Here is a 27874-nt window from a genome sequence, read left to right as displayed (position 1 = left end):
AAGATACAGTTGTCACTTATTTACTCGTTTTCCGTTATTGATTCATTAACAAGGTAAATTTTCTTTAATTTTACACATTCATGCTGCCATAAAGGTCAGCATTGATCTATTTAAATCCAGAGCATTCTCTATGATGTGCGGAGTATTACAAGTAACTGGATGTTTCTTGACGTTGCCATAGTCTCTCTCTCTCTCTCTCTCTCTCTCTCTCTCTCTCTCTCTCTCTCTCTCTCTCTCTCTCTCTCTCTCTCTCTTTCAACATTATACAAATATAGTTGGTAATGAAATGTAGAAGGGGAACATGGTCTCTCTCTCTCTCTCTCTCTCTCTCTCTCTCTCTCTCTCTCTCTCTCTCTCTCTCTCTCTCTCTCTCTCTCTCTCTCTCTCTCTCTCTCTCAGTGCACTCAAATCACAAATTAAGAGGCCTTTGTTCATTTCTTGATCTTGACAAGGAGAGATGATATGAGTTTGTTCTATAAAATACAGTAAGCAACCGTTAAAGATTGCTAATCTTGGTCTTATTTTTCAACATATTTTGTTTAAATTGGTTTTGTCACTAAGGGGTTGATATCTTAAGAGGCCTTTGATTTTAGTATAAAATACAGTAAGCAACCGTTAAAGATTGCTAATCTTGGTCTTATTTTCAGCTTTTTATATTTAATGTAAGTTGTTACTATGGGTTATCTCTTCCAGTGTTTCTGAAGTAGTGTTTTGTATTAATAAATTTAATCCATGAAAAACAGGTTTATGAACTTGTTATAAAATGAAGGTGATGATTATGTCATGGCCAAAGCGAGAAGTTTGCATTTATGCAACAAAGAGCACAATCTGTAAGGAAATTTCATTAATAAATTTAGTGAAACCAGAAAATTTTATGAAGCCACCATTAGTTGTCTTAAAATCATATTGCTGTGCAAGAATGCCTACAGCACTTATATCTTGTTGTCTTTCAGGGTATATGTCAGCGAGTTTCAACGCTTGAAGCTTTACTTGAAAAACGAGAAAATGAATTAAGGAACATTCTCAGTGAATATGGAGCTGACCGAAGCGAAGCCCACAAGTTGGCCCGGGCCATGCATAATCTCAAGCGATATACAGGTTAGTAGCGGTTGAAAGTGGCATCACATCAAAATGTCTTGGAGGGTCAATGTTTCATTGTGTCTTGGAATAACTCCCAAAATTATAGTTTTTTTCGGTTAGTGTAAAACATGTATAGTTGTGCAAAATATTTACGATTTTATTTTCCAGAAAACATCTAAAGTTTATAAAAGTCTCTGCTGTTCAGTGCAGTCATGTTATTTGTAAATGGTCTGTGATACTATTGTGCAGAGGTATAGTGCACCAAATTCAGCTGTGATCCAGCTTGTCATTATGTAAATGTTTTTTTTTTTTTTCATTTGATACCCCATAGGGGGTTACCACTTGCAGTGTGTCCTGCATCACACACTGTAGATAGTACTAAGGGTTCTTTTCAGTTCACTTAGTTTTCCTGCACTGAATAGTAACATTGGTGATGCATTCATAGACAAACCAGTGCTGAATTTTGTGATATTCACAGATTAGTATATTTTGGGTGACTTATGTGTAAATAATGTAGAGGAGTCCACATCCTGCATGTACAAAAAGTTCAGTTCCTACACAATATACAAACCTTTCGACCCTTATAGTAGGAATTACCTTCAGTGCAGCTGGAGACCAGCCATTTAACTTTAAACAGGGTGTTGGAGTACATATTTAACTACCGACTATGGGTGGGAGCCCCACCCACCAGTCAGTATACACTGCACTTTGCTTTCGGCCGCGGAGAGAGAGAGAGACATGTCGCTCTTCCTTCTGTGCTTGTCTTTCAACTGATTCGTTTGTTTATGTTCTGTTTTCATGATATATATTAGTTTAATGCTTTTTTGCTTTTATCTAGAAATTAATGTTCTTTTGTGATATAATGCATTTCCATTCCCCAATTTTATCCTTGTGTGTTGCGTATTCGGTATTCTGATATAATTGTTCATTCTGTCATAACGCAGCACTATAAATTGATTAGCCTTCAAAGTGGTAAACTGGTTTTTTACGTTGCCAAGGCAATGAGTTTAAACTGGTTTCTCACCTCCGCTTATGACTCTACGACTACTTCATCTTTTTCAGAGTTTTATTCGTTCACAATGCGAAGGAAGGTTTGTACTCTGAAAATTATTACTTGACATTTGTAATGTTTTAGGTTTTTCAGATACTGTAGGGCTCTAGGGACTTGGGAAATAAGGGTTCTCCCAGGTATTACACTGTATGTTACTGATTGCTCATTCTGATTCATCTACGGGCACACAAGCAGCTGTTGCTCTGGTTCCCACGGAACCTGTGGGTCAACTTGGAGAGAGAGTGAGTGAGTCCAGAGTGTGTATGCTCTTATTCCCACCTTCCCATTCCCTCAAAGGAATGGTGCAAGGGTCCTGAGACAGCAATAGACTTGTGGTATAAGCTGAAGAAGAGAATCCAACTATTGTTGTCTTTGCTGTCATCTACTTGTGTCGTATCTTTTCTGGGTGATCTCCCCCGTCTTTGGACTCGGGAACTGTGCCATGAGTCTTGTAAGACCCTGCAACACGGGAGAACCAGGTGCACAGGTTTCCTCAGGTACGACACGTTGAAGCGGTGACCTGGGTCACCTGTACTAGTTTCAGGAAATCTTTTTCCCGGACTAGTGCGCACCTCCACACGTTTCTTCTTACACTCAGGTACAAGAAGCAACTGAAGGTCCAGGTGTGCGAGTCTCGAACGGGACACGTGTCACCGTGGGTATTCTGGTTTCCTTGAAACCCTGAATTACCTTTACCAGTATCATGGAGATACCTCCACGGACTAGTATAATCCTTCCTCTGCTTGAGTTTCCTCAAACGCTTGAGTGAGTGAAGAGAACCAACTGACGATTGATCTAGTTGTGAATCGAGAGTCCAAGTGCGCAAGTCTCGAACAGGACTCGTGTCACTGTGGGTACTCGGGTTTCCCTGACACTCTGAGTTACCTGTACCAGTATTGTGGAGATACCTTCTTCTGTTCAAGTTTCTTTGGACACTCGGGTAGAGAAAGCAACTGACGATTGATCATGAGTCTCGAGCGGGATTCGCATCATCTTGTGTACTTGGGTTTCTACCCTTTAGTAGTGCCATGGATCACTCTGAGGGCTGGTATAGAGCCCACCTCTGCTCAAGATCCCTTGAATTCTCAGATAGTAGAAGCAGCTGATGCATGATGGATTCGTGATTTAGGAGCTTCAGGTATGGGGTCTTCCAAGGAGACCTGCGTTACCCCCACATACTTGGGTTTCTTAGAAACCCTAAGTTACCTTTGCCAGTATTGGGGAGTTCCATGGACTGTTATCTTTGCCAGTATTGGGGAGTTCCATGGACTGTTGTAAGCTCCTCTACGGTTGATGAATCTCCACAACACTGATAGAGAGAGAGACTGAGTGCACAGCATGCAAGTGCTGCCTCACCCCCTGCTAGTACTCTCCTGAGTCTGTGGCCAGGGTCCCATACCAGTGCAGCCAACTTGTGAGTCTGCGTACCTAGAGAAGCTACCAACGAGTCCACCATACAATCTTCGTGTGAAGAGACAAGGCCTCGAAGAAGGCTGGGGTACGTCTTGAAGACAGCTCAAGTTCACACCCCGTGAGTGCGCGATCACTCCCTGCGTCAGCCGTCTCCCTCGTTCGCGTGGACAAGCTGCTCACTTGGGGATAGCTTCCGTGAATGTTTGTGTGAACCTGTTCAGCCCCTTCAAGACAGCCCCTGCCAGTGTTCGCATCAGTGGGTTCGCTCTCCTACACCCATACAGTCATCGTTCTGACGATTGCTCACGGTTTTTCCCTCCTGTTAGGGCTTTGGCTTCTAGGAGGTATGGGAAAGGTGCTCGGCCCCTTTCAATGAGAGAGGGTTTGAGGTTCTGTCAAGGCCTCTCTCTTGCCAAGAGATAGGCCGAGGGTACCGTGACCTGAGAGGAAAGGGTACTTTTCCTCAGGACACAGTAATCCCCAATCAACAGAGGACCTACTCAAGATCGTGTGGCTGATGTCTCAGCTCGATGATCTGGGGGAAGAGACCATGAGCGACTTCGAAGAAGACTGTATAGCATGTCGTCAAGTTAGCCAAGTCCACGCCTGTGTGTGAACGATCGCTCTTCCTGTGATGTCCCTCGTTCATGTTCGCAAGAACAGACTGGCTCACCCAGGGATAGCTACGTTCATGTTTGCGTGAATGTGTTTCCTCTCCCAGACCTCTGTGGCCACCATCAACATGAATTGTCGACCGCCCACTGCCTGACCCACCTGTAGGGTCCTTAAATTCCTGCAGGTATAATAAGGATGTTAGACTCACCTGTTCTCTTACCCCTCTGAGTTTTCTGAGAAGCTTGTATCAGACGGTTGTGGGTTGGATACTGGAAACGTTCACGCCTCCATCCTTTCCCAACCACAGAAGAATGTACTCTGGATTTGATCTGCGGACCAAACCAGTCTTATACTTGAGTGGTAGAGAGAGTACGGGGTGACCCTGGAGGTTTTCCGGAGGGGGAGTTGTAAGTTGTCATCTTTGTCGCCGTTGTCTTCTGCTGGAGCCTCCTCTCCTTCTTCTGATGCTCGCCAATAGAAGAAGGAGGTTGCTTCTCCCCCCAACCCCAGGAAGTCATGCCTCAGGGCTTCTAAGGGCTGCCTCCCTCCACAGGGGAGGCAGAGGGGTCTCTTGTTGGCTCTCCCCAGTCTCTGGATTTGGGGCCGCGTCACGGACCTCGCCGAGGTCTCGTGTCTTGGGAGCCTCAGATGCACATCTCAAAGACCAGCACACTCGAAAGTAGTGCTGGGAAGTCTTCTTCAAGATTGCTGCTGTCCTACCTCTTCCCATGTCTTTTTGGACACATGGGTAGAGGGCGCACCCGATGGTCGTCCTGGATGTGATTTGGGCGCTTTGAGTACTTGAACCTCCATGCAGGATTGAGCCTCTTAGGTTACTTGGGTTTCGCTGCAACCTCGAATACCCCAAACCAGCACTGGAGAGACTGCTCCCCTGTCTGGTTCAGGCACAAAACAAGAGAAGGTGTCGCAGCATGTAGGTGCTTCTGCTCCCCCTACCGGTATTCCTCTGTGTACTTGGCCAGAGTCCTGCTCAGGTGCTCCTGACTTGGGTGTCCGAGCACTCAGAGAAGCATCGAGATGAACCCCACTCAGTCTTCTTGCCTGGAGGCCACAGCCTTGAAGATGACTTGAGCACATCGAGAGGACAGCCCAAGTTCACGCCTGAGAGTGCGCGACCACTCTCCTCTGGCCAGCTCTCTGTCACGTTCATGTGATCGACCCTACTCGCCTCACAGGAGCCTTTGGGTATGTTTGCGTGAACCTGTCAATTACCGGTTCAGCGCTGAATGACCTCATAGGTCCCAGTGCTTGGCCTTTGCCCTAAATTCTATATTCAATTCAATTCTGCACTCTTCTCTGGACAGCCCCTCTCCACATTTGCGTGATTGAAGGCGCTCTCCTAGACTCGCCCATGGCTTTCATCTCCTGCTGGTACCTCCGATAAAACTGGAAGAGTGTTCAATCCCTCTCTCCTATCCCCTCAACTTCCTGGGGTTATACCAGAAGGCACGAGTTGGATAGGAAGGGCTCCGAGTTTGAGAGGCCCGCTCTCACACTCGAGCAGAACACTCAAGTATCCTGACATGCTGTTGTTATGGTCTCAGTCCCATATCAGCAGGCTCGGAGAGGAGTTGAGTTATTCTTGCCTAAGGAGCAACCAGCTCGACAGTGACAAGTCATCCATGTTCATCTGTCGCCCTTGGAGAAGCCAGGCCCTCAGGAGTGGCTTCACCTTCGTTCCCTTCTGTGGAGAATACAGGAGTTCTATCTCTGAAAAGGGGATGTCCTATTCCTTTCCATTCCCTCCAGGAAGGAAGGAAATCAAGGACTAGCCAAGTGGCTAGACGACAGGAACCTCATTGGAGTGTCTTTACATTCCCCCTCCTGTCATGCCTCTTCCCAAAGGCATTGACCGAGGGAAGAGGCAGCCACCTGGAAGATGTGCTGCTTTCAGGTGAGCAGAACGAGAATGGCATCAATATCCTGAATCTCAAGACAGCTTCCTTAGTTCTTTGAGAGGCTCAGGATCTAGGTAAGCTATGCTATGGTATGGATGAGTGTCAGTACCCCCCTTCACCACGAGAGTAACTTTTGATAACAAACAAAGGGCGTGGTTGGAGGCACTGGTTTCCCCTCAACTCTACATGTTGACAGTGCAAGTGTATGAGCGAGCGGCCCCATACCCGACAGAGTTGTTAGCCATTTACATTCCGGGGAATCTGATCGTATGGCAAATAAGCTCATCACCAGTATCAGGTGACAGGGATTTGGCCCCACACCCAGATATTACACAAGATTTCCCAATCTTCAGAGCCTCCCAACGATAGATAAACACCACAGAAGCTGTCAGTGTACTGTTCCATCGTGTGACTTCCATGGTCATTGGTATAAACATCTCCCAAAACTCATGGAAAATTCTTGAAGCCTCAGAAGAGCCAAGGGATCTCTCATTTGCTATCCCCTGTCTACGAACATGGGAACGGTGGTACGGAGCTCTTTGGAACCCCGTGCTACAAAAGCAACAGAGGCATGGGTCTCCATGAACACCCATACCTCCAACTTTGGTCCCTGGAAGTCAACTTCTCTGGGCCAGTGAAGAACCTTCCTCTGCTGCATGTGGCTCCTCGGACCCCTGTGTATCGGGAGCAACTGTATGGCGTTCCATGGAATCCTGTACCATGGGATTCACAGGCGCACAGATTCCGTGGATACACGTGTCGCGGGAGGTGCACAGTTCTCCACAGACACTTGTGTCGCCAGAGGTGCATGGGACTCCTATTAGACCCGTTTCACCAATTTCAGCCTTGGAAATCTTTTCCCCAGGCAGGTTAAGGTTCTTCCGCCGCTGCACAAAGTCCCACAGACTAGCGTGACACTGGTAAAGTCCCCCGGTCTACGGACCCGGGCCTGACTTAATGAGAGTTTTTATTATTATTAAAGTAGTTTAACCAGACCACTGAGCTGACTTTCAGTTCTCATAGGGCTGGCCCAAAGGATTAGATTAAAATACTAGGTCCAGGCCTGAGGCCAAGCGCTAGGACCCAATAGATCATTCGTTACAGTGATGAATGGATAATAGATCATTCGTTACAGTGATGAATGGATTAAAATGAAATTAAAAACTGCATATAGGCACATCCTCTCATACTGAAACACATACATACAATAAATACATTTACTCAGACTTCCTTACATACATACTAAAAAAGTATATTAAAATTCAGAATATAGATTAAGCAACATTTTAAAATTTTGCCCTTTTTTTTAAATTCAACAAATGTTAAAAGGGTTTTCGTGCTTTTATTATTTACTTATTTTTGTATTTTATTAATTAAATCACAGTTCCTCAAGAACATCAAAATTGGAACGATTGAAAATGTAAAAGATTCTGACAAAATTTTTTTCATTGATCAGTTTCCAAAAGTTGACATTTGTTGTTGGTCATACTTTGGACATTCACATAACACATGTCTGACTGTTATTATTACCCTGCACTCTGAGCACTCGGGAGCCGGGCCATGTGGGCTGCTTATTAAGTGCCCATGTGTCAGAGTGAAGGTTCAACGCTCAGGCATGGTCTTAACCCCCTCTGCGTTCCTGCGTGGGAACAACGCCATGGTCCCAGACAGGTGATGCGACCCACATGTAAGCTCACCTGGAGAAGGAGTTCTCCTGCTTAGTCGTCTTGTCTGTGGAGGCTCGGCCTCTAGGATGACTACAGCGCTCAAAAGAGATGAGGTTGTTGCTCAAGTTTGTCCCAGAACTCGTAGCATAATTTTTGAGTCTCATTGAGTCCCATCTAGGAACTGGTTGGTAGTATTTGTACAAACTACTACGGTGCCCAGTTTGAGTGCTACATTACTATCTTCAGAGGACTAGACGTCTCAAGCCTGAGCATCAACATTTCTTCATTAGTATTGGCTCGACTAAGGTGTTCAAAAACACGATTTCTTTCTAACCTCGTAAGGTTATCAAATGAGCTTACTCTACATCCAACCTTTGGCCAGGAGTTTGTTTCAAGTACCTTATGAGAATAGGGACATTGGTCCATCCCTCGCAGTATGAAAGAACCTGTTGGTTTTACAGGTATGAAGACAACAGTAGCGCAGGCTGTCTACTCCCTTGTCTTTCTACCTTCCGGACGTAGCCCACAGGCACTGGGACTCCTTTTCCTTGGGTCCTTTGGTGGCTGCTCAACAAGCATGGCTTGCCCAGCTCCCATAATGGACAGTTTGCATCTCGCCTAAGGTGTTTGGTGGCAAAGAGCGAATGGGAGTTGGGGAATGGCTCCCTCCCTTCTCTCTTTTATCCTTTTTCCTGCAGAGAGAGTCGAGTAGCCATCCGTCACATGCTGGTCGGGCAGGTCATGCAGGTGAGCCTACATAACTGAGCACCCTGTCTATAATCTTAGATAGATTAATAGATGCAAGTCCTCCCTTCTCTTTAGCAAGGGGAGAGAGGGGCTGACGATAATACAAACCCATTTGGTATATATCTAGTTTTATTGTCTCTAACCCTGGGTTCATCCGAGCCTTTTTCAAAGCAGTGTGGCTACTCACATTAATTCAAAAGGTCCAGAAGTGTGACAGTTGAACATACAGTTATTGACACTTCTGTTCAACATGTCAGAGGCTGGTCTCCTTCCTTTGCTCTTACATGACCAGAAAGGAAACCCAGGTGAGGCAAACTACCAGTCAGTTCAGAAGCTTACTCAGAATCCTCCCACCAAGAAGTAAGTCTTCCTATTATAAAGACCGAAAGGTTTATATATTGTGTAGGAAAAATGACAGATTTTAAAAGTAATTTGTATTTTTCCTAACTAGACAAACCTGAGGTCATTATAGTTATATGTCCACCTCATGCCACCCCTCATTCTGGTCTCTGTGCCAAAAGGCAAAGTGCAGTTCATACCGACTGGTGGGTGGGGCTCCCACCTGTAGTTGTTAGTTAACTATGTACTCCACACCTTGTTTAAAGTGAAACGGCTGGTCGCTAGCTGTGCTGAAGGTAATTCCTATTATAAAGACCTCAGATTTGTAGTTACGAAAAATACACATTACTTTTAAAATTTGTCTTATTGTTAACATAACTAAGATTCTCATTGATTGAAGTGTGCGTAAACATACTTTTGGTCATTTTAATATGATGGAAAGTTTATGTAGGATAGGTTTATAAGATTGTTTTGAATGACTCAACATTTCTTCTTTGGATCATGCAAATGCTGTGCTGTAGAAGTTCTGGTCATTTTACTTCATTTTTAAATAGTTGATTACAATTACTAATTATGATTTCACTAGGGTTATGACAAGAATACTTTAATAGTTTCATGGCTCTCAGTCTAATCAGACATTCTATTTTACAGAAATACAAATGCAGGGTCAAGGAGGAGAGTGGAGTAGTTCTGAACTGCCTCTCTACTGGGACTCTTGGGAAAGGTCTTGTCCTCCTTCTCCTCGCCCATGCCAGCGATCACAGCGGGAGTGTCGTTCATCCGTGTCGTCATCCGATGGGGATGGTGGAAGTGCCACCAGTGGGAGCACAAGCGGTGGGGCGTGGAGTGGGGATGGGAGCAGAAGCAGTGGTAGAGGAGCACCTGTTAGTCAGCGCAGTAGTGACGACTCTTCCACTCCCTCGTCCCCTCCTCCACCTCTCTCCTTGGTTCCTCCACTAAGTCCTGGCGGCATTCATACTGCATCCACGCACACTCTCACTGGCAGTGGCTTGGTCTTCTCCGAAAAACGCTACACTCCTCCAAATACGCCAAATGTTTTACCCAAAGGAAAAAGTTCAGGTTCGTGAAAGTGTATTATTTGTTCTTGTATTGGTAGAAGTATTGGTTTCTGTGTGGGCTCTTATACAGTGGTGACTGATTTATAAAAGCAAAGACAGTTTGTTGTATAATATAATGTACAAATTACCTGATTGTATCTCTGTCTTTATTGCAGAATTGACAGGCTTTGCCTCTCTTATGCTACAATGCTTTGCCATGTACAGATGCTACAAGACTAATAAACCTACAGTTCATTATTAGATTTAGGTGTTTAAATTTTTTTTATAAATAGTAAAACAGTCACAGCTGTATAAAGGTATAACTAACAGAAAAGGTGAACAGATAGTTACATTTAGAATGTTGTATCTTAAGAAGAGGTTAAATAAATAAAATACAGTGGAACTTCTTAAAACCGTCATTCTGTGGTCCAGGAACTCCTGTGGTTCAGCTCGATTTTGAATCAACTGCCATTAGTTCGTTGAGTGGCCATGAGGGCTGCGCCACATTTGTTTACAACTTTTCTCAGAATATGCAGAATATCTGTGACTTTCATCTTCCAAATTTAGTATCTTTGTAATTATCACTATTAGTTTCTTTAGTCATTTATTTTGATTGTAGAGGGTAATGAGATGACAAAATTAAAGAATGAATTTCAGGGTAATGAGATGACAAAAATAAAGAATGAATTTTGGCTATCACTCAGTACATTTGACATGTTGCTGTCAAAAAAGTAAACAAACCATACTGCCATCTGTTGAGGAAAATGAACACTAAACATTTGCTAACTAAAGGGGAAGGATAGAAAACCTTTTCTAGCGTAGATAAAGATTTATGCTTGTGCTTCTTACCGCTATCATCATCTATTCCGATTCTTTCAGGATAAGTATAGCATTTCAAATCATAAGTGATCATATAGCCTAAACAGTTTAGAATGTACTAACCTAATCGTAGCCAAAGTTTTATGCTACGACACCCAGGTTACTTCAGCTATATTATTCTAACTTGTAGTCAAAACCACATTGTGTTGTGTATATTTTCCAAGACATAAATGGTACAATCTTACTATTATTTCAGCTGGTAAATGGTACAAACTTAATATTATTTCAGCTGACAATAGCTTTAGCCTGAATTGTTATTGTGATTGGCATGGGCACAATCTCTACTTCGTAACCCTCATTTCAAGAACACTCCAAAAAATTCTCCTTATCATACAGTATGCATACCTTACTAAAGGAAATCTCCTCAAAAGGTTCTTAAATGGAAGGGAATACTTTGAAGGCACTAACAACTATGGCTGAATCTCCAGAGTCATTCCTAGGTACAACTACACTGCATCAGAGCTGTAACAAGACTCGACTTTCACGACCGTCATTGACCAACACCAAATGTTCAACTAACAGCCGATCTAACAAACAACCAACGACCGATACTTGAGCACTAGTACACATATACTTACAATCTAATACATGAAATAACCAAACAATGCTTTTCACAACTAAACACACACAACAAAACATAACATCTTTCTTCCACATAATATGCGTTTCCACTTTACGTAAATAAGGAAGACACACAAAACTATACCACAACTTGTGGAAAAGTACAATCTCCCTTGTCAAAATTTCGACATACTCACCCGCAAGAAAAACTTAAGCCTACATTATTTACAATAGTCCTGTTCTTATCAATGCCTTTCTGGCTGGGTGCTTGACTGAATGTCCCCTGTCGCAGGATTAATTTCCCTTATCTCCTGCCACAGCGCTAAGGGGTATAACTAAATTACAGGTCTCATGAGCTGGCTAGGGGCCGTTCTTAGAGTAGCCACTCTTGGACCTTGTGTCGCCCCATATGTAATGCGATCACTTGGCCCAACTTCCACTTGCTCCTTGGCTGCCCCTCATGAATGAGGACTACTTCCCCTATCCTGGGCCAAGAGCCATGCATCTTACCTACTCGATTGGTCCCTCTTAACGTTGTTAAATACCCCCTCTCCCATCTTTTCCACAGGTTGTCGCACAACCAGGATACATACAGGAATCTTTTTCTCGGTGAACTCTCTCCGTCCATAGGTAGGGTCACCAGGGATCTCTTCCCAGTTTACTACTTCTCTTGGGAAGGACTTGAGCTATCTTCCAAGAATCAAATGGTTAGGGGTTAAAATTTCCAATTGATTCAAATCCCTGGGCATGTAACTTAATGGTCTATCATTGATGATTCCTTCTAGTTCTACCAGTGTACAGGTCAGTTCTTCAAAACTGGGTAAGGCCTATGATCTTTTTTAGGCATGATTTAAGAAGTCCATCAACCTTTCCCATATAGCACCAAACCGCGGTGCTCTCGCTGGAATGAACCCAGTTACACTTTATATCTAACAGGTGTTCCTTTACCCTGGGATTCTCTGACATGGTCTTAAGATATTCTGATGCCACTACAAACGTGGTGGCATTGTCACTCAACATGAGTGCTAGGAAACCTCTTCTACTGCAGAACTTTCTAAAACTCATGAGGAGTGAGTCACAGGACTTGTTATCAACTAGTTCCACATGTATGCCTCTGGTTATTGGGCACATAAATAAGATGTAAGCCTTCTCAGGGCTCTGTCCATTTCCCTTCATCCATAATCCGCCAGTGAAGTCCACACCTGTGGTGTTGAAAGGTTGCTTACATTGCACCCTGAACTCAGGTAATGGAGGAACTATATTGGGCCTATATGGCCTCCCCTGCGTTCTCCTACAAATAACACAATGGTGCAATATACTCTTAGTTAATTGCCTTATCTGCAGGATCCAGAACTCTTGCCTGACACTCGCCACAGTTGCATTTACACCCATATGAGCATTAGCATCATGATGTTCTTTAATAATTACCTGAGTAACATAACAACTCTTTGGCAGTATTATAGGAAACTTAGCAGCTTCGGGTAACTGCGTGTTCTAGTCTACCCTTACACCTTATTACCCCGTTGTCCTGGTGTATGAGAGCTAGTTTTGGTTTTCGTACCCCCTTCATCAAACTCATATTCCTCTTGGAAAAATTCCTTTTGCAAGAGGGCAATAGTCTTATTCCTTGCCTCTTGGAGTTCTTCCAAGGTCAATTCACCATGTCTCTTCATATTGGTTGAACTGCAATTATTCAAAAATTGTAGGATCCACGCTGTGGTCATATAGAACTTTTTAACCTTGCTGAATCTTTCCCAATTCAGCAAGTGAGTATCACCATTCAGGTTGTCCCTTACAGTATTGACCAAAATGTTCTCTTCCCTACCCTGCACAAGTGATCCATGAACCCATGACCTATCTATTGGCCAAGAGGAATTTTTTAACCAAGGGGGTCCCTCCCACCAGAATGAACTATCCAAGATCATGTCTGTCCTTTTCCCATGTCAGCCAGTCACTGGGATTATCATTCGTAGGCACATAGGACAAGACCGCATCTGGAATGAAAGAGTTCATTTCCTGTACACTATTTTAGACAAATACAGGGAGAGCACTTTTCGATACTAGCCAACTTAGGGAGACTTTACTGTCTGGCCAAACCAACAGTTCAACAATTCATCCTTCTCAAAGGATTCTGTAATAGATTTGGCCATTGTTGCTGCTAGCAACAATTCCATCAACTCAAGTTTTGGAACAGTTAGTTCTTTAATGGGTGCTACTCTTGCCTTTGCCACCATTAAATAAGAGTTTTTGTTCATAAGTATAGAGAATGTTCTTAACTCTATAGAGTATGTGTAACATGTCCCCCTCTCTTAGGCTAGTGTTCCTGGGAAAGGAAATTTCAAGGCATTTTTTCAAGTCTTCAAATAACTCAACCCATTGTTTCTGTAATGGGTCTGGGAGTTGTTCATCCCAATCTAGTTGTTGCTTCCACAAATTCTGCAGGTATATCCTTGCCCTAATAGTAACAGGTAGAAGTACTCCTAATGGAAATCTGTGCAACAGTTCTTAACACTTCTCACTTAGTCTGGCTGGACTTATTTATCTTAGTAGGATGTAATGTCAAGGTACCTTTGTCTTTGTCCCAATTCAGACCTAAGATCTTACGAGTCATTTGTTCTCTGGTACTAATCCCATATGCTCTAGCTATAGCTTGCAACGAGTCATTATTACTTGTCCATTCCTTTAGATATGTGTGCCTGTGCAAATATCTTAGTAGCTTCAAAGAAAAAATTTACTAGTTTGTCATCATCATTGGAGGTGAACTGTAAGTTATGTACATATAGTCCTCTTTTCATCCTTTCTAAGTCACCTGCTATCATAGATAGGTGTTTCTTAACCCTCAAGGGACGGATTGAGCCTCAGTGTGAAGTAAAACAGGATTGGGGAGGTGGACGGATTGAGCTTCAGTGTGAAACAATATTACGCACCACTGATATGGTAAGAATGAGGCAATAGAGAGGTGCCAATACATTTATATGCTATAAACTTCAAAAAAATAATTTTATATTAGTATTTCCTCTCTTCATTGCCTTACAATATACAAAGAAGGAAAAAATAAGCAATTTATAAAGTGGAAATGTGTCAACCATCATTCGCCTAACCTAACTGCATAATTTCAGGGTTGGCATGAGCACCAACCTGGTATTTATCAGCCCTGACAAAGTGTAGTCATCTGCTGCTTCACATAAGTGACTTGCCAGCATCTTGTAACAATCATATTGGAAATGCACCCTATCGCTGGCAAAATCTCTCTCTACAAACTGATTGAATATAAGTTATTTCTTGGTTTCTTTTCAATAATTGGTTTAGTAGGTTTTTTGTGCACGATATCTATCCCTAGGGGTGTTTCTAGGAGCATCATGAATCTCTAGACTAACCACCAAAACCTTCCACATATTAATACCTTCCAATCTCTCTACTAGCCCTAAAATCTTATTTTCATATGTGTAACTTACCAAGTAATTACATAGTTATACTTTCCACTTGCCCGGCAGTTAAAAATTTGAAGTTCACAGTAGCGATTCGTTTATGTATAGTGTAGGTAACTACCCCGCCTTTATCAGGGAACAATAGGTACAACGTTAACAGCGATCGTCACTGCTTTTCTGTCAGCTTTACTGTCAACCTTGAATGATTTGGTGGTTGAATTTGAGGTTTTTTCTTTGCTTCTCCCAAGGATTTGGTGAAGTACCCATTATTTTGGTAGCTTTTCAGCTTAGTGGTTTTTCTGTAGTTTATTTACGATGTTTGAGTCCAGTTCATTGAGTATTAGGTATTTGGGGAGGGTTGCAAGACCTGAATGACCAAAGTAAAAAAAGTTAAGTATACCTTCCTTAGTTTAACCAGACCACTGAGCTGATTAACAGCTCTCCGAGGGCTGGCCTGAAGGATTAGACTTATTTTACATGGCTAAGAACCAATTGGTTACCTAGCATATTGTGGAATCTGAACCACATTATACTGAGAAATGAATTTCTGTCACCAGAAATAAATTCCTCTAATTCTTCATTGGCCGGCCGGAGACTCGAACACAGGCCCAGCAAAGTGCTAGCCGAGAACGATATCGACCCATCCAACGAGGAACTAATGATAGTCATACGATCTGTACAAAATTTAGAGGACATGAGTGTTCAATAGATCTCACTTGTGATGAATGTGTTTGATGGGATGAGAAGAAATGGAAGGTTCTCAGGTCTTATTTGGATAAGTTAGATAGAGATAGGAAAAGGAAGGCGGCTATTAGAGCCGAAAGTAGAGCTCAGAGTGTAGAGTAGAGCTTAGAGTGTAGAGCCCGTCACTAACCTTCAATTCATTGATCGTAACATTCCTTCTCCTGCCCATTCTTTATCCCCCATCCTTAATCCTCCTAATAATTCTCTATCAACCCCTATTCCTGGCTCCCATGCTTCTGATCCCAGTACCGTAGCTAGCCTTGAGAGTAAAGGTTGATCGTAAAATCGATCTCGTAGTTAATACTGTGTTTAAGTTGGGTGAATCGCTTAAAGTCCTTATGGACGAAGTGCAGAGTATTAAACAAGTGTCAGTGTCAGTGCCAGTGGAGGAGATGGCTGCACGTCCCGTTGACGCTCCCAGGTGAAGGTCACTGTCACACTCCCCTGAACCTGGGAGCAGACATACAAGAGATCCAAAGGAGGTTAGTGGGGTTTGCCCACGGGTAGTCACCCCCTTATCCGACTCAGTGCTTCGTAATTCTGACAGCCTTTGGAAAGGCATCACAGTGAGCACCCACCAGTTATCGTCTGACTCCGATAGTGACTCTAGTGCTAATAAGAGGTGTTTTTGGCGCTTCCAGGTGAATCTCATCCCTTGAAGAGACGTCATGATAGACACCTCTCCCTTTCCTCCGAAGTGTGCTAAAGACCATTCCGCTAGTCCGCAACCAGTTTGCAGTACATGGCACAGCCCCATTCGCCCTTCTTCCGAGTGTTCACATGCTGAACTTCGTCACTTGGCTCATAAGCGCTCTTCTTCTTCCAGGCGCCCATATGAGCGTCCAGAGTGTTTGCCAGGCCACCTCCCAGTCATCAAGCACCAGCCTCGCTCCCCTGAGTGCCTGCGTCAGGCCAGCTTGGCTCCCACAAAGCACTCGCTGCCAACTGTCCGCCCAACTTCCACTGAACACACACCTACGTCATCGTCTCCCGCTCGCATGCCTGAAGATCCTTCTTTTGTGCATATCAAGAAGCAGTTGGAAGATGTTTTGGGCCTTCTGCATAAGGCTCCCCCTTCATGTAAGCCTTCTCAAGACCTTACTTTAACTCCTGTTTCTTAAGAGGAGGATGTAGTAGTACCAGACCCTCCACCTACAGCTTATGCTTCACTAATGAGATATTTTTTGGCAACTTTCCCCTCTCACCTCCAACCAGCTTCTCCAGTGTCACCCGCTTCCACGTTCCTTATGAAAAACCCAGCAGATTCTAGTTTGCGCCTACCTCAGATGGTTCTCTTTGTCTGCGAGAAAGGTGCTTAGAGAGGTAGAAGATTGGTTGTCTGTTAAGAGGAAACAAGGGAAGGCCACTTTCGCCTTTCCTCCTGCTAATTGACAGCCAGGAGATATCTCTCTTATTAGACCAAAGAAACTCCTTCCTTGGGAGGTGCTGCCTCTTCCCAAGATGACTTCTCAGGTTCGATAGATGCGGCTTGTTGCTCGGCTTTTTCTTCGGCTAAGTTTTCTTCGCTTCATCGGAATTAGATCACCTTGTGAAGCACTTGTTTAAAGTACCGAAAGTCTTCAGCTCTGTGGACTGGTCAGTAAGAGCTCTCACCAGGAAAATAGAACACAACATTTTAGCACCCGACTTGGCTGCGGATTGGCTGGGCGTTTTATTCTGTGCAGATAAGGCAGTGAGGAATGGCTCCTTCGAAGTTGCAGGTCTTTTTGCCATGGGAGTTTTGAAGAAGAGGGATTTGTGGTGCTCCTTTACCATGAGAGGAGTGAAGTCAGTTCAGAAGTCTTTGCTTTTATATCCTCCCTTTGATAAGCAGTATTTGCTCCCCCAATCAGCAGTGAAGGATAATTGCCATTGATTTGTAGAAAAAATCAACCCAAGGCCCTCTTGCACAGTCTTCAAAGCGCCCCAAGGAACTTACTGCCTTTTCTGCCAAGTCTGTCTCCCCTCTGTAACAGCATCCCTTTCATGGAGGCAGATAGGTTTTCTCAAGACCCCGCTCCAAAGTTCTCAAAGAGGGTTACTTGATCCTATTCTTAGAGTACCCTCCTCTCATGAATTCGCCGATTGCATTGATGGCATACTCAGAGGGCTCCGAGAAGTTTGTAGCTCTCTTGTAGGAAGTGTCTTTCCTCCTAAGGAAGAAGACCATAGCGGTAGTGGAGGATCGGACTTCAAGAGGATTTTACAACCGCTTGTTCATGGATTCCAAGTCATCAGGGTGATGGAGACCTGTCCTTGACATTAGCGCTTTGAACTTCTTCATACAGGAGATGAAGTTCAAAATGGAGACAAATCAGTCAGTGTTATCCTCCATTCAACAGGCCAACTGGATGATAACATTCGACATGCAGGACGCGTATTTTCACATTCCAATACATCCGGGGTCCAGGAAATACCTGAGATGTGTCTTTGGGGGCAAAGTCTTCCAGTTTCGGGCCCTTTGTTTGGTCTCTCCACTGCCCCACAAGTATTCACGCGAGTCCTGTCACCCCTTGTGAGATGGCTTCACCTCCTAGGTATCAACATAAGTTTATACCTAGACGATTGGCTCCTCTGCTCCCAGTCTCAGGAACAGTTCACGAAGGATCTGCAGATTACCCTTCTTACAGAGGAACTCGGACTTTTAATAAATCAAGAGAAGTCCTAACTGCCCCCAACTTGGAGATTCTCTATTTGGGGGTGAGGATTAACTCTGAGTTTTTGGGCTTTTCCCTCCTCAAAGAGGATAGAGTCCTGCCTTCAGTCAGTACAGGACCTTCTTTCGCTTCCAGTTTGCTCAGCAAATTGATGGATGAGTCTGCTGGGAACCCTCTCATCCATAGAACAGTTTGTGAAGCTAGGAAGACTCCATATGAGGTCCCTTCAGCTCTTTCTATGCGCAAGCTGGAAAGAAGACAGTAACTGGACGTCAGTGACGTTCCCAGTTACGAACAAGATAAAGGAGGATCTCTGTTGGTGGACGTCCAGGGAGAGGCTTTCAGAGGGAAAGTCTCTACTACTTCCGAGCCCTGACCTCTCCCTTTTGTGCAGACGCCTCAGACCAGAGGTGTGGAGCTCTTCTGAATACTCGAGAAGCTTCTGGCATTTGGTCTGTAGATCAAAGGAAGCTGCATATAAATGCCAAGGAGTTATGTGCCATTCACCTCAGCCTGAAGCATTTGCAAAAGCAGTAGCAAACAGAACTGTGGTGGTACATTCCGACAACACCGCAGCTCTCTCCTATATCAAGAATCAGGGTGGAACCCACTCGTTCTGCCTTTGTCAGACAATGAAGGAGCTTCTAATTTGGACAGACCAGAATCAGGTCAGACTTATCACCAAATTCATCCATGGAAAGATGAACGTCTTGGCAGACGGATTAAGTTGACAGGGTCAGGTCCTTCCGACAAAGTGGACCCTGCACTCCAGTGTCTGCGACAGCCTCTGGAAGTTGTGGGGCAGGCCGACAGTGGACCTGTTTGCCACGTCGAACAGTTACTGTCTTCCTTGGTTTCTTGACGGGAGATGCTGTATGCACTTCGTACTTGGCTTCCTTTCTAAGAACGAGTCCCCATCTAATCCCTGGCCATGCTTGTACTCTGTTAAAAACCTTATGGACATTATAGGACCAGAGGAGGAGGAAAGGGTCCTTTGCCCAGTGAGGGCGCTAAGGTATTATTTAGGCAGGACAAAGAGAATCAGAGCCCCTGCCAGTAACCTCTGGTGTTCCGTCAAAAACCCTTCAAAACCGTTGTCTAAGAATGCTCTGTCATTTTTTCTTAAAAGTCTGGTCATTGGGCCGTACTCTCAAATAGATGATGATGCCCTACCTTCCTTTAAGGTGAAAGCACATGATATTAGAGCTGTCGCCACTTCGTATGCCTTTAGGCATAGTATGTCGCTCTTGACTATCCTCCAGTCGACATATGGGAAACGGAATTCCGTTTTTTATTTCCAGTTCCATTTTTGCCTCGCACTATCTTAAAGAAATTGAAATGACATACGAAAATTGCAGTACCTTAGGTCCGTTATTGGTGGCTGGCTCGGTATTGGGGGAGGAAGAATAGGAAGCAACCCTTCATATCTGTAACTCCTTTACCTTGGAATTTTGGGTGTCAAGTTTTTTTTGGGGGGGGCTACTTATACCCGGAGTGACCACCAGTATGTGGTAGTGGTATGATGGTTTTAATCTTTATTGTTGTTGGTGTGGGTAACTATTTTTTTTATTGGTCTATTGTATTTTGATACTGCGCCCAGGGCAAGGGCAGTTTTCCTGTTTTGCTTTATGGGCGTAAGGAAGTCTCCATCACTCTAAGGCCCCCCTCTCAAAAGTAGGGACTTATCACGGCCATTCCGCTAAGTCGCTACAGGTCAAGGCAGTAATCATCTGCTGCAGCTCTCTTACCAGGTAAGGTTACAACAAGCATTTTATCAATGCTAACAGATTTTTATGTTGCAAATTCATCCTCATATCTTATTGTTTTTGGAACAGAATACTGTTTGCCCATTATCCCACCACCTGTTTTTGGAACAAGTAAGTATACCTTAGTTTTACCAGACCACTGAGCTGATTAACAGCTCTCCTAGGGCTGGCCTGAAGGATTAGACTTATTTTACGTGGCTAAGAACCATTTGGTTACTTAGCAACGGGACCTACAGCTTATTGTGGAACAGAATACTGTTTGCCCATTTATCAAACCACCTATCAATGTGGGATTCAGCTATGTAATTAACTTGGTAAGTTACATACAGTAAACCCCTCATACTCGCGGGGGATGTGTACCACACCCCCCCACGAATAGCTAAAACCTGTTAATGCTTAGAGCTCTTCTAAAAACATTTAGAACTGCCTATTTTGATAGTTCAAACACGCACATAACAAACTAAAAATGCTTATACAGGTACAGTATTATCCTACTTACAATGGGGTCAGGTTCCAAAAAAAACCATCGTTTGTTGGAAAAAACGAAAGAAATACCAAAACGCATCTCGAACATAGCCTAGCATACACTAGGGTATTCGGTGCCATGTACTGTATACATATATGGTAGCCTAGCCTACACTATAAAATATACTCTTTACATACACAGTATAGTAATTATTAATATCAGCTAATTCTGGAGGTTCATGCAAAGTGACTTATGGTAATTCAATACAAAGAGAAATTTAATAACAAACAAGAATTAGCTTAGCCTACACTATGGTACAGTGAACCCCCCGTATTCACGGGGATGCACCCCACACCCCCCTGTGAATAGCTAAAATCCGTGAATACTTAAAACACCTCTAAAAGCACTTAGAACTGCCCATTTTGATAGTTTCAACACAAGAAAAACCCTGTAAAAATGCTTATACCTGAGTATTTTAATAGTTTTATCACAAGTGCATTTATTCATGAAAATTATATGAAAATACAGTAATTAGTGATTATTTCTCAGTGAGAAATACTGCGAATGGGTGAATTTTCCGCAAACAATGGGTAGATATGTTCCATAGAGAAACCCGCGAATGCGTGAGTCCGCGAATCATGAGAAGGCGAATACAGGGGGTTTATTGTATATTGTTTACATACACGGTAGCGTAGCCTACATTATACTGTCCTCTATTTTCACATATTGTATTATACAAACGTCAACATAACGAATATGCATCTTTCCATGGATCTTTTAAAATGTTATGCCTTAATTCACATTATCCAATAATATTGTATACAGTATATTCTTATATTGGTTTTGTATTATAAGTTGCAATCATAGCAATCAGTGTTTTGGTTTGGAAATGTTTACGTGGTGTTTATTTCGCTGCATTTAACTCGGTTCTGAGCACTTTTCTTGCTTCTAGTTAGCGTAAATGTATCTCTAGATACTTTATTTATATAGGGCAAGGGTATTTTTCATTATACGAAGTGCTTTCTCATTGTGAAATTAATTCATCTATTATTTTCGTTAGTAGATGACGATGGCCGTTTGGGGGCATTTGTTTTGTGTAAAAAAAATCAAGATTCCGTTCACTATTTTCACTTGATTTCATTATAATACAAGCCATATCGTTTATCGGCGTAAAAATAACAGCAATGTGTTCTTTCATGCACAGTAGTTTTGATTAAAATACTTTCTCTCCAATTTTAATTACAATCAAGTTTAATCCATGTTGCCGATGCACAATAATTTACAGTATAGTTAGGAGCAGCCTGAACATTGTTTTCTCAGCTTCACCTACAACTTGGAGCTTCAGTTTAGCAGTATATTTCCTTGCCGATCTTTTATCTATACCGAGTAAGGGTATAATGTAAAAATATGTCAGTCCTATTCTACTCAATGTCAATTGTGCCATAACGTATGGTAATTGTTTATTACCGTACGATGTTTGAAATACCAGGTAAAAGGCTTTTGTCATCCGATTCGGTTATAAGCAAAACAACAGCTTCTTGGTCGGTTGTTTATGGCTGTACGCATTTACGCAAGAATATAACGTTACTAACAATACTTTTATCATTCTCTTGTACTTTTTTAACTAGAAGATGGGGTAAAGAGATGGAGGAAAAGTTGTCTATTGTAATTTGGTCTCTCTCATGCCTGATAACACTGCTGCCTGTGCCCACGCGAAATTTTAAAATATTTTACAAATAATATTGTGGTACAGTATCAGTATTAATTGCTTACCCCATTGCAAATTTGAATTATCGTAAGGTGAATTATCGTAACTCAAGCAGTACCTGAGTATTTTAATAGCTTTATCACAAAAAGTGCATTTAGTCATGAAAATGAGATGAAAATCCAGTATTTAGTGAATATTTCTCAGTGAAAAAATACCGCGAATTGGCGAATTTTCTGCAAATAATTGGTAGATACGTTCCGAAGAGAAATCCGTGAATACTTGAATCCGCGAATCGTGAGAACGTGAATCCGGGGGGTGTACTGTATATTAAAATGATATTTTCATAGTAAAATTGTTTCATATATACTTACCAAGTAATTACAAGATTCGAGCCATCCCTCCTTCCCTCCCCTCCCCTGTGATGGACATAAGCACAAAAGTTGTGACGATCACTGTTAACGTTGTACCTATTGTTCCCTGATAGAGGGCGGGGTAGTTACTTACACTATAAATGAACAAATCGCTACCGTGAACTTCAAATTTTGAACTGCCACCTGAGTGGAAAGTATAGCTATGTATTTACTTGGTAAGTACATATGAAACTTAACTTTATTATGAAAATACCATTTTTGACCTTGCTTATCAATTCTGGATTATCATCATTTAAATCAATATCGTTCCCTCCGATGTACACGATAACGATGTCTGGGGCAAATACTATCAGTCTGGTCACTAGTACAGGATCCTGTAAGTTATCACACACTGCCCCTGATTTCCCAAAATTGCCATAATATAGGGGCTGCTTTACCCTTACGTCACCTTTACTACAGCATCCTGTTATAAAATGACTTGGATGTTTTACATGAGAGTGTCTTACCACAGCAACCTTCTGCTCTATGTGGAATACGTCTGGATAGGCTGTAGCCATTTTCTCAACTTTATTAAAAAAACATTATACTGTACTTAAAAATAGAAAGGAAGGTTAAAATTCCTACCGAGTTACTATCAAAAGATCAGGCTTCATTTAGGCCAGGCAATTATTAACCAAGTTAATCCTACTACTTATCCACTTCAGGTTAGGCTAACACGTGACTAATTCTAAAATGGCTGCCACCAGTCACGTTTTTATCTTTATCGCCAAGTAACACAACAATTCTTAAAATTTCATAAACACTAACTACACAAATCACTGCTGTAACAACCAATCACTGTGATCCTGATCATGGCACCAATTTATTGCGACTCGTTCAGAATAAGTATAGCATTTCAAATTGAAAGTGATCGTATAGCTTAAACGGTTTGAAATGTACTAAGCTAATTGTAGCCTAAGTTTTGTACTATGACACCCTGGTTACTTTAGCTATATTATTCTAACCCACAATCAAAACCATATTGCGTTGTGTATATTTTCAAAGACATAAATGGTACAAATTTACTGTTATTTCAGTTGACGTAGTCAGCATCCTTAGCTTGAATCGTTATTGAGATTGGCGTGAGCACAATCTCTACTTCGTAACCCTCATTTCAAGAACACTCCAAGGAATTCTCCTTATCCTACAGTATGCCTACCTTACTAAAGGAAATCTCCTTGAAAGATCTTTAAATGAAAGGGAATACTGGCAATCCCCAGTTATCGGCAGGCTCGGTTATTGGTGATCTAGTTTTTCGGCACTTGTCTAGCGACGAAAATCTGCAATTTTTGGCGCCAATATGCGCCGATACATACCTAACAGAGGCGCTGATAACCGACAGTTATCAGCAGTTATCGCTTATTGTCATGCCATTGGAATGGAACCCCGCCAATAACTGGGGACTGACTGCCTTACTTAGTGAATTTGAAGGCACTGACAACTATGGCTGAATTTCCTGAGTCATTCTTAGGTACAACTACACTGCATCAGGGCTGTAGCGAGATTGACTTTCATGACCGTTGTTGACCAACAATAAACATTCGACTAACAACCGAACCAACAAACAACTGACGATTGATACTTAAGCATTACATGTACAGTAAACCCCCGTGTTCGCCGGCGATGCGTACCACACCCCCCACGAATAGCTAAAATCTGCGAATATTTAAAACCCCTCTAAAAACACTTAGAACTGCCTATTTTGATAGTTCAAACAAGAAAAAAAACCCCTCTGAAAATGCTTATACCTGAGTATTTTAATGTTATTTCAGTTGACGTAGCCAGCATCCTTAGCCTGAATTGTCATTGAGATTGGCGTGAGCGCAATCTCTACTTCGTAACCCTCATTTCAAGAACACTCCAAGAAATTCTCCTTATCCTACAGTATGCATACCTTACTAAAGGAAATCTCCTTTAAAGGTCTTTAAATGAAAGGGAATACAGGCAGTCCCCAGTTATCGGCAAGGTCGGTTATTGGCGATCCCGTTTTTCGGCACTTGTCTAGCAATGAAAATCAGCAATTTTCAGCGCCGATACATACCTGACAAGAGGCGCTGACAACCGACAGTTATCGTGGTTTTCGCTTATCGTCATGCCATCAGAATGGAGCCCCCTGCCAATAACTGGGGACTGCCTTAGTGAATTTGAAGGCACCGACAACTATGGCTGAATCTCCCGAGTCATTCTTAGGTACAACTACGCTGCATCAGAGCTGTAGTAAGATTGACTTTCATGACCATTGTTGACCAACAATAAACATTCGACTAACAACCAAACCAACAAACAACCGACGACTGATACTTAAGCACTATTACATGTACAGTAAACCTCCCCATATTTGCGGGGGATGCATACCAAACCCCCTCGCGAATACTTAAAACCCCTCTAAAAACACTTAGGACTGCCTATTTTGATAGTTCAAACAAGGAAAACCCCTCAAAAAATGCTTATACCTGAGTATTTTATTATTTTTATCACAACAAGTGCATTTAGTCATGAAATTTATATGAAAATACAGTAATTAGTGAATATTTCTCTGTGAAAAATACCACAAATAAGCAAATTTTCAGCAAATAATGTATATATATGTTCCTTAGAGAAATCCGTGAATCGTGAGAATGTGACTATGGGCAGTTACTCTATACTTATGATCTGGTATATGAAATAACCAAACAATGCTTTTCACAGCTAAACACACACAACAAAAAATAACATCTTTCTTCCACATAATAAGCATTTTCACTTTATGTAAATAAGGAAGACACAACTATACCACAGCTTGCGGAAAAGTACAATCTCTCTTATTGAAGTTTCAACATCATCTGATCTTGTGGGTGGCATATCAAATGAGTAAGTATACAGCTATAAAAAAGAAATGGTTGAGACCGATCACCTACACACACTGCTGCTGTTGGCTGCTACAGCACCAGTGTGTGTAGGTGATACGGTTTTGATTATATCTTTCATATACTGTAGCTGTTTATTCACCCATTTGATATGCCACCCATGAGATCAGATGATGCTAGAGGTAAGAAACGCAAGTATAAATCTATATCTATGCTAGAAAAGGTTTTCTATCCTTCCCCTTTAGTTAGCGAATGTTTACTGCTCATTTTCCTCAATAGATGGCATTGTGCTTTGTTTACTTTTTTGATGGCAACGTTCAAATACTCTGAGTGATCACTGAAATTCATTCTTTATTTTTGTCATCTCATTACCATGTACAATCAAAATAGATGGCAAGGAAACTAATAACAATAATTATGAAGATAGTAAATGTAGATGAAAGTCACCGATAATATTCTGCAGATTCTCAGAAAAGTTTAGTTGACTTAATGGTTAGTCTAAATCGGGAATGTTGGCTAAATGTGTTGTATAAAGTACACTATTTTAAGGAAAATTATACAGTATGAACAAAGAGTCCAAAGATATTAAATATGTGTTAAAATGATAAAGTGAAAATATACAAGTAATAAAATGATAAAAAGTGGTATCAGAATGTAGCCAAGTTGTAGGCTAAGTCAGCAACTAGGCTAGACTATGTTTTCATAGGGGCTTCATTTTTAGAGGAGTATTCTATATTTTGGGACTTTCTGTGGTCCGGCTGTGGCCTGGTGCCAAGGTTCCCGGATTTAAGAGGTTGAACTGTAGTTGGTTTAATGATGAAGAAATTTGCTAGATAGTTGAAAATGAGTTCATACTGGTATATATGTTAGCCATTTAAGATTTGGATCTTCCTACTGCCATTTCGTGGAGATGTGTCCACAGTAAATTTCTTTTAGGTTACTGTTAAGGTTATGATTAGGATTTTATGTAAATTGTTGAAATTTGTTGTTAAATGACAATGTTATCATGCATTGAAATGACAATATATCTTTTATGCAGGTGACAAAAGATTTCCTACAACTCCGCCACCTGGTAAGAAATATCAGACCGGTTTGTTGAACCCACAGCCGTCACTAGGTCGATCTACGTCCCACGAGTCACAGCTTGCTCCAAGACCTGAAGGATATGAGCAGCCCTCCTCAACTCTTAGGTATGTTTTGTGTTAATACACATAACTGCTATCAGCAGCCTCAGTTGCTACTCACGTAGGTGAATGAATGTCATGATTTTTTAAAGTTTTACTGAATCAGAATCTTTTGTCTTGGTAAAATAATGTACTAATTGTAAATTTTTATGTTGAAATGTAAGAGCCTTTTGTGCAATGTTACATGGTCACTCCTATCCAAGAAGTTCATTTTATGGTCTATTGATGAATGTGTAGTCAATACATGGGTGAGAAGGACAAGTTAGCTATTATGTATTAAGATAATGAGACAGTCATGGGATATTGCATTTGTGAGTTCAGTAACTGTGCATGTTGATATAAGACAAAAAATAAGTTGAGATTTGCATGTGTTAGTGACTGAGCATGTGTAATTCTGTATTTCATTAGTTTTGCATAAAAATTTTGCATAAAAATTTTGATCAGTGTTTGAAATACTGCTGAAATTATAATTTTTAGTACGCTGTTATTAGTTGGAGATAGTAACCCAAAAGTCATCCAAAAAGGGATTTTTAAGTTCTTCTATTTGCTATTGTTAGTCTGCCTCTGACTTTAAGTTTAGAAACTTGCATGTAGCTAGTCCTACTATTTAATGGGAAATAAAGATCAAAGTTATGCTTTCATGAAAATTTATCAAAAACTTCTCTGTCATTAACTGGTCAGTGTTTCTTGATAGATATGGGAAAGGACTGAATAACCAAGGAAGTCAGGCTTTGAAGGCTTTTTCCTTTGCTTCTTGTTATTTGAGGCCTTAAACCAAACTCTGCAATATTGCAGTTTAATGTATTGGTTATGCTTTTGCTGTCCAGATGTTTCTTGTATGTGCAATAAGCCATGAAATTTAGGTGCTAAATAAAATTCAGGAAGCTTCCTGAATTTAACCACAATTAAGCCCTGCTTAGCCTACGTGTACAATGTTTGGGAATGATGCATCGAAGTTACTGTATATAATGCAAGTCTGGATATTGCAATTGCTTCTTGATCATCTCTGCTTTAGGTATGCAAATTTTAGCTGTATATAGCATAATACAGTAGGTGCTTACACAACTTTTAAGATACTGTATATATAAATGTAAGCTATGTAACCACAGTCAATATGTTCAGGTTTTTTTGCAAGTCCCCCCCCCCACCAAAAAAAAGCTGGAAAACAAGAAACCATATTTCCATGTGAAAATTTTATTTTCAGAATCATATATATCATAGAGCCAATGCAATTTAATCATCATCATCATCATCACCATAAGCATTTGTATGTAAGCTTTTCCCCTTATGAAGTTAAACTAGAAATGAGTGTCCTCCACCCTCTTCTGTCCTGTAC

The 27874-nt window shown here is 41.8% G+C and overlaps 1 protein-coding gene across 7 annotated transcripts in view; it reads left to right on the top strand.

Moving 5' to 3' along the window:
- The window catches only part of LOC136845295 (kinase suppressor of Ras 1-like), a 73031-nt gene that overhangs the window by 8796 nt on the left and 36361 nt on the right, over window positions 1–27874 (top strand). For all 7 annotated transcript variants that reach the window (XM_067115483.1, XM_067115486.1, XM_067115484.1 and 4 more), the window contains exons 3-5: window positions 954–1098; window positions 9483–9911; window positions 26394–26544. In XM_067115483.1, the coding sequence (XP_066971584.1) occupies window positions 954–1098; window positions 9483–9911; window positions 26394–26544 (725 nt within the window). The remainder of the gene's footprint in view (window positions 1–953; window positions 1099–9482; window positions 9912–26393; window positions 26545–27874) is intronic.

This window comes from Macrobrachium rosenbergii, chromosome 13 (genome assembly GCF_040412425.1).
Source record: "Macrobrachium rosenbergii isolate ZJJX-2024 chromosome 13, ASM4041242v1, whole genome shotgun sequence".
Lineage (NCBI taxonomy): Eukaryota > Metazoa > Arthropoda > Malacostraca > Decapoda > Palaemonidae > Macrobrachium > Macrobrachium rosenbergii.
The sequence above is the reverse complement of the archived record's forward strand: the minus strand, read 5'-3'. Positions and strand labels throughout refer to the sequence as shown.